Source organism: Pan troglodytes, chromosome 4 (assembly GCF_028858775.2).
Source record: "Pan troglodytes isolate AG18354 chromosome 4, NHGRI_mPanTro3-v2.0_pri, whole genome shotgun sequence".
Classification (NCBI taxonomy): Eukaryota; Metazoa; Chordata; class Mammalia; order Primates; family Hominidae; genus Pan; species Pan troglodytes.
This window is the reverse complement of record NC_072402.2, coordinates 106,792,373-106,805,855: the sequence shown is the minus strand read 5'-3', so window position 1 is coordinate 106,805,855 and position 13,483 is coordinate 106,792,373. Positions and strand designations below refer to the sequence as shown.

The window sequence follows — 13,483 nt, the reverse complement described above, 5'->3', positions numbered from 1 at the left end:
AAGGATGCCTGCACTAACTACTTACTATTTATCATTTTACTGAATATCTATCCCAGTGCTATAATTCAGAAAAAAATGGAAAAATAAGAAAGAAGTAAAATCTCTTTGCAGAAAATTATGAGTACACAGAAAATAAGAAAAAAAATCTACAAAAAAAAAAAAAATCCACCAGATTTGGCAGAACAGTGAATTCATGAAGGTCACAGAATACAAACTCAATTATCAAAATATCAATTATATCTCTATATGCCAGAAAAAAATACCTGAAAAGTAAATTAGAAAAACATCCTTTATAACCACAAATAACAAAATACTTTGGAGAAATTTCAAAGAAGGATGTTTTAAACCTTTATGCTGATAAGTACAAAATATCTCTAAGAGAAGTGAAAGGAGAGCAAAATAAATGGAACAATGTATCAAGTCCATAAATTGGAAGGCTTAATATTGTAAATTTTCCCCGTATTGATTTACAGAATTAATGCAATCTCAACCAAATTCCCAGGAGGCTTTTTTGTTGAATTTGACAAGCTGCTTCTAAATTTTTCCATAGAACTATAAAAGATCTACAATAGAAAAAATGTTGCAGAAGAACAAACTGTGAGGAGTTTGACTATCCAATTTTAAGAATTACTACAGAGCTTCAATCAAGAAAGTACGGTTTTTGGTTTCAGGATAATTACATAGATCAATGGAACAGACAAAGTCCAGAAATGACCCACAATTCATTTATAACATAGACACCGAAGCAACTCAATGAGGAAAGGGAAGTCTTTTAAAGAATTGATAGTTGGAAGAACTAGATAAAACTGTATGGGGAAAATATAATTTCAACCCCCTCGGTAACATCATAGGTGAAATTAGTTTCAAATGATTTATAGATCTAAAGTATAAGGCTCCTAAAAGAAAACACAGGAAAATATATTTGTGATCTTGGAGTATGTAAAGATTTCTTAGGACTCAAAAGCAGTAACCACACAAAAGAGGGGTAGGGGGAAGATAATGGGACTTCATCCAAAAATATTTTTTTAAAGAACTTTTGCTTATCAAAATATATCATTACACAAATAAGTGTAAGTAAACCATACAATTGGCTATTTTTAAATTTTTTTTTTATTTTTAATTGTGGTAAAATAACCCCACATAACAGAATTTGTCATTTTTATCATTTTTTAAGTGTACCATTCAGTAGTGTTAGGTACATTCACACTGCTGTGCAATGGATCTCCAGAACTTTCAGAACTGGCTTTTATTCAAGTTTTATAAAACACTCCTACAATTCAGTAACAAATAGGTAAGCAACACGATAAAAACGGGCAAAAGGAACTTCAAAAAGATGTATGTGTGGCAATAAGAATATGTAAAGAGAGTTCAGTATCATTCACATAAAGTTCAAAAATAGGCAAAATTAATCTCTTTTAAAAGTCAACAAAGTGCTTACCCCTGGTGACGAAGGTGGTTAGGAATGGGTGGGAGTGACCAGCAAGGTGTATGAGAGAGGATTCAATAGTCATGTCCTATTTCTCAATCAGGCTGGAAGTAACATGACTGTAAACACTTTGTGATAATTCAAGCTCTATACTTAAGACTTGTGTTCTCTGCTGTGTATTATACTTTGTTAGGTCTAGGATTTTACCTTGTTTATAAGTTAATAAGCTAGCCTATTATTTTTTCATGGATGCTGGCAGAAGGCATGATACTCACAGGTCAGAGACAAAGGACTTTATTATTCATAGCATAGCATGGTGGTATTGGGGATGAGCCTAGATGGATACCTGCACACAGAATAGGTTGTCATCTTTGAGTCTGGGATGCCTGCCATTTTACAGCAGGCAGTAAGCAAGCCTACTCTTTGTCATACAGGGAGGCATTATTTCATCTTTCAGAGTTGCTCACTAAAGATACATCCCTGAGGAATGGCCTGGGTCAAGATCAGTGAGGGTCTTGCATTCTTAATATACCCAGTAAGATGTGCAGACATGCAAGTCATCTGTGGAAAAGTATCTCTTCACTTCCAACAAAAAGTTTACTAGATATTTTTATACTTCAAAAAAATTAGATTAGAGGAATGTCGCAAATAAAATGCAACAAGATTTCAGCCCAGCCATTTGAGCTATCATTACAATCTTTGGGTTAAAATGGAGATAAAGTGAGATGGATAGAATTACAGTTAAGTGGATTTGTAGGCTGAACAGTAATAGCCATGGAATATTGATTTAAGGTTTGATGGAGATCTGTCATAATGTTATCAGTGGTATGATGTGGGACTGCATGCTTAATCTTCTTTTCAATATTTTCATTAAGAACTGGATGAAGACCTACAAGGCATGTTACACACAGAATGAAAAATATAAGTAAAATTAATTGTCAGGTCCTGGAAATATTAAAAATATTTGGATAGATATCAAAGCCGCTTTCAATAAATGAAGAGCTTTTTCAAGTGAAGTAAGAACTTGATTATTTCCTATATAACTTCAGGTTTCAAGCACAGTTTATATTTTTACACATACTAGGGCAACATATCATTAATTATTTCTTCAAGAACACTGAAGGAAATCTTCAAATATAGATTTAACACCTATCTTTTCACTTTCAAATATTTGCTTCAGGAGAATTTAAACTGCCTCTGCCTTTTTTTCTTTTTTTTTTTTTGGGTTCAGAACAGAAAGCTATCTTGCTTAGCATTTAGAATAGAAAAGTGTAAAGGGGGTTCTTTTGATAGGTCTGACAGATTTCCACATGATGAACAGTCAATAATAAAAAGATGATTTCTCATCTTGGATAAAGAATTTAGAGGTACTAAAATTTCCTAGGATGGATGACATTTCAAGGCAATTCTTAACTTGATCTCTCAAAGGAAAACATATAAAACTGTTGACATTCTAATAGTACAGTACATGGAATTATTTTGGTAGTATCTGATTACAAGTAGTACTTAGCCCACAAACACTTGGGGTTTTAATGAAAATCAGGACAAAAAAAAATCCCTTTCTGTAAGAGGTAAAACTCTCAGTAGGAGTTTAATATAAAAAGTTTGTCTTTCATATGTTTAATAGTTTACACGTGCTGTCATAGGCATTATCTCATTGAGCTCTCTTAATAATAATGTAAGTATTAATTGACTTTCCCAACAACGTACTATAAGTCAGGGCCTGGGCTGGGTCTCAAATCCATGTATTTTATCTAGACAGCAGAATATTATGGACTATAGCAGTTTTCCAGGTATAGAGCAGTGACTGTGTTCTGAAAGGACATGCATTTGACATTTGTCAGGTGAGGCACATATGACAGTGAGGAACAGATCTTCCACAAAAGAGAGTACTGGATGCAGGGTGGTGCAGCCACTCAGGTCACACAGTAAGCTCTTCAGCTAGCCATCTCACAAAATGTCTCCTGTGACACATTGGGCAAGAGTAGGGAGTCCTATCTAGAAATGAACAAAGAAAGAATAACGCTCAAAGGACTTTAGAGTAGAAAAAAATAAGACAAAAAATATAGGTGCTTATTTCAGGCAAAGTGCCGAAGGCCTTCTAACTTATCATTAAAGTACATTCCCTGTCCCCCAGTTCAAATTTCATACATAAACTATAAGATATAGTAAAATAATGGCTACACAGACACACAAGTAATATGTTATAATGGTTCAGAAACCTTCAATGGATTCTGAAGGGGTAGGAGAGAGATCCAGAGAACAGGTTAAGAATGGAGCATTCTTCCTTCACTGGGAGGAAACAAAGAAGTACCTTTAAAGTACTTTAGGAAAAAGTAATAAAGTAATAAATATTGCTTTAGGATAAAGTAATAAATACTTTAGGAGTATTGATTTTAAAGGGGATGTATTAAATCAAAACAAAGAAAAAGTTCTTGAGAATTAAGCATCCATAGAACTAGGTTCTAAGACTTACATTTCTCTTTTATTTGTATTTTCCTGTTGCTGAAATGTCTGTGCTAAGTCAGTACTACCACTGACAACTATTGAAGTTTCCTCCTAAGTAACTGCTTAGGAGAAAAAGCTAAATCGGTTTCAATATAATACTGAGAATATCCTTTTCCTTAGATATCATTCAGGGTATGAAATAAATATTAATGCCTTATTTGGAGATTTTCTATTAGAATTTAAGTCTGTACTAGAAACAACTCTAGGCCTCTAGAAGCAGAAAAATGTTTGGCCATAAACAGATATTTCTCCTAATTCAGATCGTAATGAAAGAGGTTCCCAATTACACTTAATTTTCTCATATCTAAGTTGGGGAAAAAGATAAGATTAAAGTAACTTGTTTCAAATGTTTTTCTTAGGACAAGTACTTCAGGAAAGAGATAAGAGTCATGCACACAATAAAATTTTAGTTATTTAAAAGAAAAGGACCCATTCTATATTCGTTTAAGATTAACTTTGTTGAGTTTTACTACATAAACTTGCAGATCGTCTTTTCTCACTTCAACTTTACAAGCAATTAGTTGTAGGAGCTCAGACAACTTGCCCAATTTTTCTGGATTTCATTGATTACATAAAGAGATGAGGTTAGAATGCTGTCTAAAGTCCATTCTAGACCAGGAAGCTCAGCCCAATAAGGAAGTGGGACTGTGGAGACTATTTAACCACCATCTCTGGGTTCCCTGTTTTAATATGCTCTACTTTGAACACTTTGCATGAAATCATATTTTATTATTTGTAAAAGTCTTCCATCCTCGCTACCCAGCATTGTCCCTCTTTACTTCAAGACTGTGGCCCTGCTAAGTGCATACGTGACCTTTTGAAAAGCTGGAACTCCTGTGCAATCCTTCTCCATTCTCAACTCTCGATCCAATCTTATAATCATCTCTGATCTACAATTCAAGCAATCTGAGAATAATGTTTTATTCATTATCATAGTTTTTTCTATATGTACAATGTACAATCTTTTTCCTTGCTCCTATCATTTAAACTTTACTGTCACTGTTTTTGGCCCAAGTCCATATCCATTTACTTTTGAACTCACAAGAACTTTCTTGACACATCTTGAACTCAGATAAATGGAAATACTGCCTTACAGATTGCCAGATAACTTACTCCCATTATTCAGACCTAAAATTTGTAAGAATCAACTCCTTGATTCAACAAAAGATGACTTTCACCGATACCTGAAAATCAAAATGGGTAATGCATTGTTTATTTCTTTACAACTCATATAACTTTATTTTTTAAAACAGTAAATATTTAATTAACTAAATTTTTAATTAATTTATTATCTGTGTGACCTTTCCACATTCACTCACATGGAGTATTCCAACCCAGGTCTTTCATCACTTCCCAGAAAGCACAGACTAGTAAGCCACCTTGCACAACACTATGTGCAAATAAGCAATTAAAATTGTTTCATTAAAATGACAGGTTAAATGCCAGAGACAGCATCAAAAGAATTTAGATTACACAGGCATTCCTTTCAAGTTATCACAGATTATTTCTTACAGGGTGTTATTTTTACGTTATGACATGCATATAAGTTTAATGAGCAAGCAGATAGAAAAATGCTATGTATAATTGGGATTTCTTTTTCACTCTAGATACACTTTATTCATTTAACCATGGGAGGAAAAATGTATTTATCAAAAAAAGTAGCAGTTTTATTAAACTACCAAGCCTATAAGCTTAAATGTAGAGCATAGTGAAATCACCATCCACTCAACAGGCTGGCAAACAAAAACTACTTTCTGTAATTAATAAATCAGAAACTGCTACAAAAGCATGTAGCATTAAGTCTAGAAATGGGGTCAGGATTAGGAGAGAACTGTGGGGTTGGCATTGGCTTGGCTATGGTGTCTGACAGCTACATTGCAGGGCAGTTTAAGCAGGGAAAGGTCTAAAAATCTGCAGAATCTAATCTAATGTGATATTTTCTGTGCTGAACAGATTTCTTTGAGGTAACCATAACCTTTCCTGGGTATCATTTCCTTAGCCTTCAAGCCAGAATTTTACTTAGGGGTTCTGGCATCTACACTGACATGTGTTCTTTCTAAAACCAGAACAACATTAGTATGATTTCCAACTGTGCATACAGGGGAAGATATTTTATTAATGCTAGGAAAAAAATGAGGAAAGCTAAAATTATTATGTTTTATAATTCATTCACTCAGTAAATATGGTCTAATATGGCACCATAAGACAGTCAGACTTATGATGAAAGAATAAATTCAGTCCACACTTCAGAGCACCAATCTGGAGTTACCGATGTCAAACAAGCCTTCAATTGCTTCCCAATATCTCCCACTTTCCAACAGAGAGGAAGGTGTTTTCCCCACCCCTCCCAATAAACATCGCCCCTTGTGAAAGTTTTTTCTCCACCTTCATGGACAGTTTCTTCTCTCTACCCTTTGCCCCAGGTGGAGCAGTGGTTAGGACACTTCCATAATCACAGCATCTTATAAAGTTGATTTTAACAGGGTTTTTCTTTTCAACTAATAAGATAAAATAGGTCTGGTAAATATCTGTTTGTCTCAGTCTTGGAACATTACCACTAGAAAAAAATAAACAAGGAGAATGTACACAAATTCATCTTTAAATGTCTCCCATAACTCACTCAATCTGATATTCAACTATGTGGGTATGGCTGTGGTAAGACTGAGGATCTCAAATGTGGTCTGCAGATACACGAGAACAAATAAAAGTGAATGCAATGTCATACGTTCTCTTCTTTCCATCCAAGAGATCAGGTAAGAATTTTGGCAAAAAGATTTACCTGGTAAGCTATATATTAAAACCCAATTACTAGTGATCCTCTCTCATGGACTTATTAAGTCATAAGGGGACCAACTCTGACAGTATTCAAAATATGAGAAAATAATGGAGATGTTCTATGTAATCTGTTGGCAAATTTTTCAAGATACAAACTCCCACAGGGTTTACAGTCTTTTATATTCCTAATGTGTGACTACACCCATCATTTGAGTAACTTGGTCAATATTTACTAAATGTGTAACTAGTTTTTACAACAGTTGTCTATTCTAAAACAGTTCATCAACTTCTCATTGTGTGGATGATGTGAAAGAGGGAGAGTCAGTAAACAGACCCAATCAGAGGCATATTCCTCTTTCTTGAGGTAAACTCAAGAGAAAAAAGAACATTAGTACAGCTGGCTCTATTCTCCAGATCTATCCAGGTTGACTGAGAAAGAAAAACTGGAATGTCTCTTAATTTTATGACAGATGTAGAGACATCACCCAGAGATGGAGCCACCTAAATAATGCAATATTAAATTAGCCACGCAGATTTTAATAATCTTGTCAGTGGATAAAATATATTTCTGGCTAGTAATAAACTAATAAACTACCTGATTCTCCACAGCATTATTTTTAAGATTACCACTGGTGTGACAGTTTGTAGATTCCATGGACGTATCCTTGAGCCTTTAACTGCTGTATATAGGGAGTATAGAGGGATGTCACTAGTGGCACATATGTCTTTCATTTTGCTCCTTTTGTATTCTTATACTGTAGGTGTTCTTCACACAGATGTTGCTGAACTATTCTGAAGCACTCCTGGATACTTCTTGGGCCCAGCCTTGGACTTTTATAGTCCCTTGAGTATATTGGTGATTGCTGACACTAGTACTACTTGATATTAGTTTATTTCAAAAACTTTTTTGATCTGCAAGTTTACAATAAATAATCTTTTTGATCCATAATTTCCTCCTGTGTAAAGTGGAAATTATAATAATACTTAAGTACTATATAAGATGAAACAAATCAAATTATTTATGATTACAAAAAAACCAATTATATGGGTTTGAAAGTTCTTTATAATGCTTTGTCCAATTTAAAAACATTTTAAAAAACCAGCAATAATATTAATTGTGTGATATCCACTGCTTTTTCATTGTTCTTAATATGGTTGGCTGTTATTAGTGAGACAAATGACACACATAGTGGTTACCAGCTATGGAAAAAGGAAAGTCAACAGGGCAGGGAACAAGGAGTATTGCCCTGATGGATGGTCTCAAGTACATGTTCTACTTCTGTTAGGTTTAATGACAGAGTTTACAAAGACCCTGCAATGCAAATGGACCATAACAAATTGATACTATGCTTTAAAATGAATGGTAACTGGGAAGAATCAATTTTAAAAGCTAAATTCCATAGTCTTCATTTTGTAGTAATTTCCATTAATAAGATATGTATATTATTTTAAAAGATGATTCTGAATGTAGAAATTATTGATATTTATTAACAATTATTTTACCTTAAGGTATTTTTTAAAGGCTTTTTGGTTAATTGTCCAGACAAGACTTGATTTAGCAGTTAATTCATATAATAAGGTAAAAATCAAGATTGATGTAAAAATCTAAGAAAATTTCATTATGGTTGCTCATGTACTCTAAATAGGATTTCTCTTGGAATAGCTCTTGATGACTCCTCACTGTCTGAAAGAGTGATTCACATTTTTGCCCCACAGTGCCCCAACATTTTCCATTTTAGCAATATTGTTAAAATTTGACACTATGCAGCTTCATTATTGCTTTTAATAATATAGCTGATATTAAAGACAGTGTATAAAAGGCAGTCAAGGTAGCTGACATTTATGATGGTATATAAAAGGCAGACAAGTGTAAGAGATGTGAAGAAGATTGGCCTGATTCAGAGGCTCTCTGTGATAAATAAGTTAGCTCTGTGTATTAGCTCTGGCCATAGGGCCTCAGGCTTATCATCATCCATAATGACGGCATGAAAATAACCACATCACAGGGCTGAAGTGAAGATTCAAAAGTGATTACCAGTGTCTGAAATACAGAAAGCTAAAAACTCAAGATATAGTTGCTCTTACTGTTGCTGTTGTTACTATATGTTGTTATTGCTATTATAGGGAACTTAACCCAGACTTCCAGTTTGAAACAACCTTACAGGCCAGGTACAGTGTCTCACATCTGTAATCCCAACACTTTGGGAGGTCAAGGCAGGTGAATCGCATGAGCCCAGGAGTTCGAGACCAGCTTGGGCAACATAGCGAAATCCCATCTCTATAAAAAATACAAAAATTAGGCAGGTGTGGTGGCATGCCCCTGTAGTCACAACTACTTGAGAGGCTCAGGTGGGAAGAATGGAGGATCACTTGAGCCAGGGAGGGAGAGGTTGCAGTGTGCCATGATTACACCACTGCACTCCAAGCCTGGTGACAGAGCAAGACCCTGTCTCAAAACACAAAAAACAAAAGAAATTACAGCAGAATGCTATAAAAAAGTACATGAATCCACTAATTATCCAGTGGGCAAGGAAGTCATTCAAAATGACCACTAAGAGAAAACAAAAACAGGGTAAAATTTACTTCAATGAAAGCATAATAATAAAGTTTTCTTTTAGCCTAATATTAGTAATGTTGCTACATAATAGTTTCTGTCACTGTTTTGTTACATGATAGAAGATAACTTTGAATGTCTTGTTTGTAAATTTTACTGATTTCGCTATCTTTCTCCTTATACATAATTTTTTTGAAATAAATTCTTAGAAAGAATAGCCATAAAAATGCTACACATAATTAATATAAAAATGTAGGTGGGTGTTATAAAGCTCCAATCAGAAAAATATAGACTGATAAAAACTAAGAGATAATGTTGAAAGAGTATGTGTTCCCTGAAATAGCTTCTAATTTTTTTTTTCATTTTTCTTTTCTGAAGATACATTATAAAAATAATTAGTGTTTATATACTTTATTATGATTATGGATATGCACGCCACTCCTATGTGGAGAATCCCAGATAATTAGTTTTTAGAAGGGAAGAAACATTTCAAACTGAAAAAAGATAATATTCCTTTTTACAAAATATATTTATTGCAAGCTCTAACTATGATTAGCTTCCAACCACGATTAATTTCGGTATGTTTTTAAGTGGTAGACAGGTACATATTAAAAATGCTAAGTGGGCTGGGCATGGTGGTTCACGCATGTAATCCCAGCACTTTGGGAGGCCAAGGAGGGTGGATCACGAGGTCAGGAGATTGAGACCATCCTGGCTAACACGGTGAAACCCCATCTCTACTAAAAATACAAAAAATTATCCGGGTGTGGTGGCAGGCGCCTGTAGTCCCAGCTACTCAGGAGGCTGAGGCAGGAGAATGGTGTGAACCTGGGAGGCGGAGCTTGCAGTGAGTCGAGATTGAGCCCTCCAGCCCTCCAGCCTGGGTGACAGAGCGAGACTCTGCCTCAAAAAAAAAAAAAAAAAAAAAAAAAATGCTAAGCAAAAGCCATTCCAAAGATATTTTTCGCCAAGAAACAATCTAGAATATTCAAAGTTATATGCTTTCATATATTTGCTATTGATTTATAGATCAGTTTTACAACTAGATGTAATTAACATACCATGCTTAGATAACAACAGAAAAGTGGCAAGCAATGGTATTAATGGAATAACTACATTTTTTTACATTAATTTTTTTCTAAGTCTTAACTAGTCAGAATTTTTGGAATTACTCTTTAAAAAAGAACAAGAAAAGAGACAGCAGCGTAAACAAGAGATGAGAGAAGGGTTGAAAGATTTGCAAGGGGAAGTGTACAGAGGGGACACAGGAAAAGTTAGAAAGCTAAGATATATACACACAGAATTTTGATGCTTAAAAACTGATTTTATTAAATTAGCAATACCTGGTTTAGATATAACTTAAATTTGATATATTCCATACTGATACACAGAATACTATGAACATGTCACCAATTCATTAGTATTGTTCTGTTTATATTTCCAAAGAATCATTTGTTCTTTAATCACATTGTATGTTAGTATTATGAATACTTAGCACAGCAAACTAATATTTACTTAGGTTTTCACGTCACTTACTGCAAAACACTGTATCTGAAAAATGATTCATGCCAAGGTATATGACCCAAACTCTGCTTTCGCAAAAGCGAGCAAAGCCCTGGTTCCAAAAGATACCTGTACAACTCTTCAATTTCCATGAAGATTCTAAATGGTACTTTGATGCTTTTATGAAATCAGGTTTCCTGACCGCCCTCTTTAATTTACTTTGAGCTGTGCTCCAAGAGATAGCTGTAAAATTCATTACTGTATTAATAGTACTGCAGAGTGGAACTCCAAGTATATGGAATTCCAGGCTTTAGGGCCAAGGACAGCTATGGGTCCAGGGAAAATTTAAATTAAATTTTGTAGTCACTACGAATGTGGTAGAGTTTATTGAGTTTCTATCTTTGACTTACTTCTAAAGATGTTAGAAATTAATTTGAGACCCAACTCTAGCAATCCTGCATGATATTACAGTGTATCTTTTGATACAACAGCTCTACTCTGGTTTCACTATAGGGTTGTGATTCAGAGAACTGCCACTGGATTCTGGCTAGATGTGAATCCTGACAAGTAGCAACTGAAAAGTGTGGAATCTTGGACAGCTAATTACTTAGTCTCTCTTTGCTTCAGTTTCCTTATTTGTAAACTGAGGATAATAATATTTTAAAGAACTATGGTGATATCAAAGAAGTTCTACATGTTAAGTGCTTAAAACAGTGTTTTGCACAAAGCAAACTCTAGCTATCATTTTGCCCTGCCAGCTTTTTATTTTTCCTTCACTGATTTCTATTTTCTTTGCATTTTAGCCAACCTCAAGTTTCAAATACATTTTTGAGTAAGACAGGATAAGTGTTTATAAGATATGAAAGAAAAGTGTAAAATTTTTAGGTAATGATTCTTTTACTCAATATTTAAAGCTTTATCCAAGTAAACGCAAATTAATAATGTATTTTTTATTATTAAGAGTTTAACAATTTGTTACTTTTCCTTCCTAAGTGTAGTGTAATATAGTTGACCCTTGAACAACTTGAGTTTGAACTGTGCAGGTCCACTTATATGTGGATTTTTTTCAAAGGCTGACTTTTGATGTAAGTGGGTTCTGCAGGGCCCACTGCAGACCCTGAGTATGCATGAATTTTGGAATATGTGGAAGGGGAGGAGGATTGATTTACGAAGGGAAAAGTGTAATCATTATTTGGATATGAAAGTATCACATTCATAAAGGCTATGTGCTAAAGTTCGCAAGTTCCTTAAATTCACAAACTCTTTACTATACATAGTTTTCCCCATTAGATATTTATATAATGGTGAGATATAAACAACACAAAACAAAGACATGCTAAGGTGCAGATACCGGCCCCTTAGCTAGGATCAATTACGGTATAAATGATTCACAGCCTAACACTAGCCTCAGAGCTCATATTATCCTTAAATAAATTATGATGGACTATATGGCACGAGCCATGAGGACAGAGATGGTCATCAATGCTCTGACCACTAGCCAAATTCAAGGTGTTTGAGTCTTGTTGAAAGCTGAGATTGGACAGTGTAGCTCCTCAAGTATCTCAAATAATCAGATGTATCATGGATTTAGCAGAACATAAACTACTGTTTTGTAACTATCTTTCAATATAACATAACCCAATAAAACACACAGATCTATTAATTAAAACAACTAACAGTGTGTACCAGGTTGAATATTGTCCCCCCAAAATTTATGTCTACCTGGGACTTCAGAATATTACATTATTTGGGAATAAGATTTCTGCAGATGTAATTACTCATTATGTGACCATATTAGGGTGGGCTTTTAAACCAATGACTAGTGTCTTTATAAAACAAAGAAAACAGAGATTTGAAAATAGAGACACAAAGACACACAGAGAGAAGAAGGCTATGTGATTGCAGAGACAGAAACTGAATGATACACCTGCAAATTAAGAAACACCAAGGATTGCTGGGAATTGCCAGAAAAGCTAGGAAGAAGCAGGAATAAATTACTCCCCAGAGCTTTTGGAGGGAGCATGGCCCTAGTGACACCTTGATTTTGAACTTTCTAACTTTCAGAACTGTGAGAGAATAAATTTCTGTTGTTTTAAATCACATAGTTTGTGATATTTTGTTACTTCAGTCCTACCAAACCAATACAGAGTATACCATGCTCATCTTTGAGCAGATTTCGTTATAGACCTTATATTTCCTTTGATTCTGATAGCTGGATGTGGAAAGAGAAACATAGCTTTAAGTCACTATCACTAAAAAACAGATTAAAGGGAAACACGACATCACTGGCCTACTGTTTTTCTGGGATCACTTGATTAAGGCATAAGATTTCATTTATTTTTTGTTGTAACAACAACAGAAAATACCGCACAATCTGAGTTTTCAAAGTCCTGGGAACAAACCCAGAGGGATTAATGACTCTGAAAAATATTAGGTTGGTGCAGAAGTAATCACGGTTGTTGCCATTAAAAGTTTTTATCATTACTTTTCATGGCAACAACTGTGATTACTTCTGCACCAACCTAATACATTAGATAGACTATCTTTTGAAATACATGCCAACTCACATCATTTACAGTTTTCATTTGCGAGCATAGAATAGAAAGAGGTTTTTTTTCTGTCATGTTTTTAATTGCACTCAGGTAGCACAGAAAAAATCAAGCCTGCCTGAAAGCAGAAATGTCATAAGGGTAAACAATTTTCTTAAAAGATCTAGT

General features: G+C 34.4%; 1 protein-coding gene across 45 annotated transcripts in view; it reads right to left on the bottom strand.

Annotated features, from left to right (window-relative positions):
- Positions 1-13,483, bottom strand: part of FER (FER tyrosine kinase) — a 439,457-nt gene that overhangs the window by 102,751 nt on the left and 323,223 nt on the right. Inside the window, exon 17 of one of the 45 annotated variants that reach the window (XM_024356682.3) lies at positions 2,650-3,424. The exons of the other annotated variants lie outside the window; for them this stretch is intronic. Coding sequence (XP_024212450.2) covers positions 3,348-3,424 — 77 coding nt within the window. The 3' untranslated portion in view covers positions 2,650-3,347. Of the gene's footprint in view, positions 1-2,649; positions 3,425-13,483 lie in introns of those variants that run through there. 45 annotated transcript variants of the gene reach the window in all.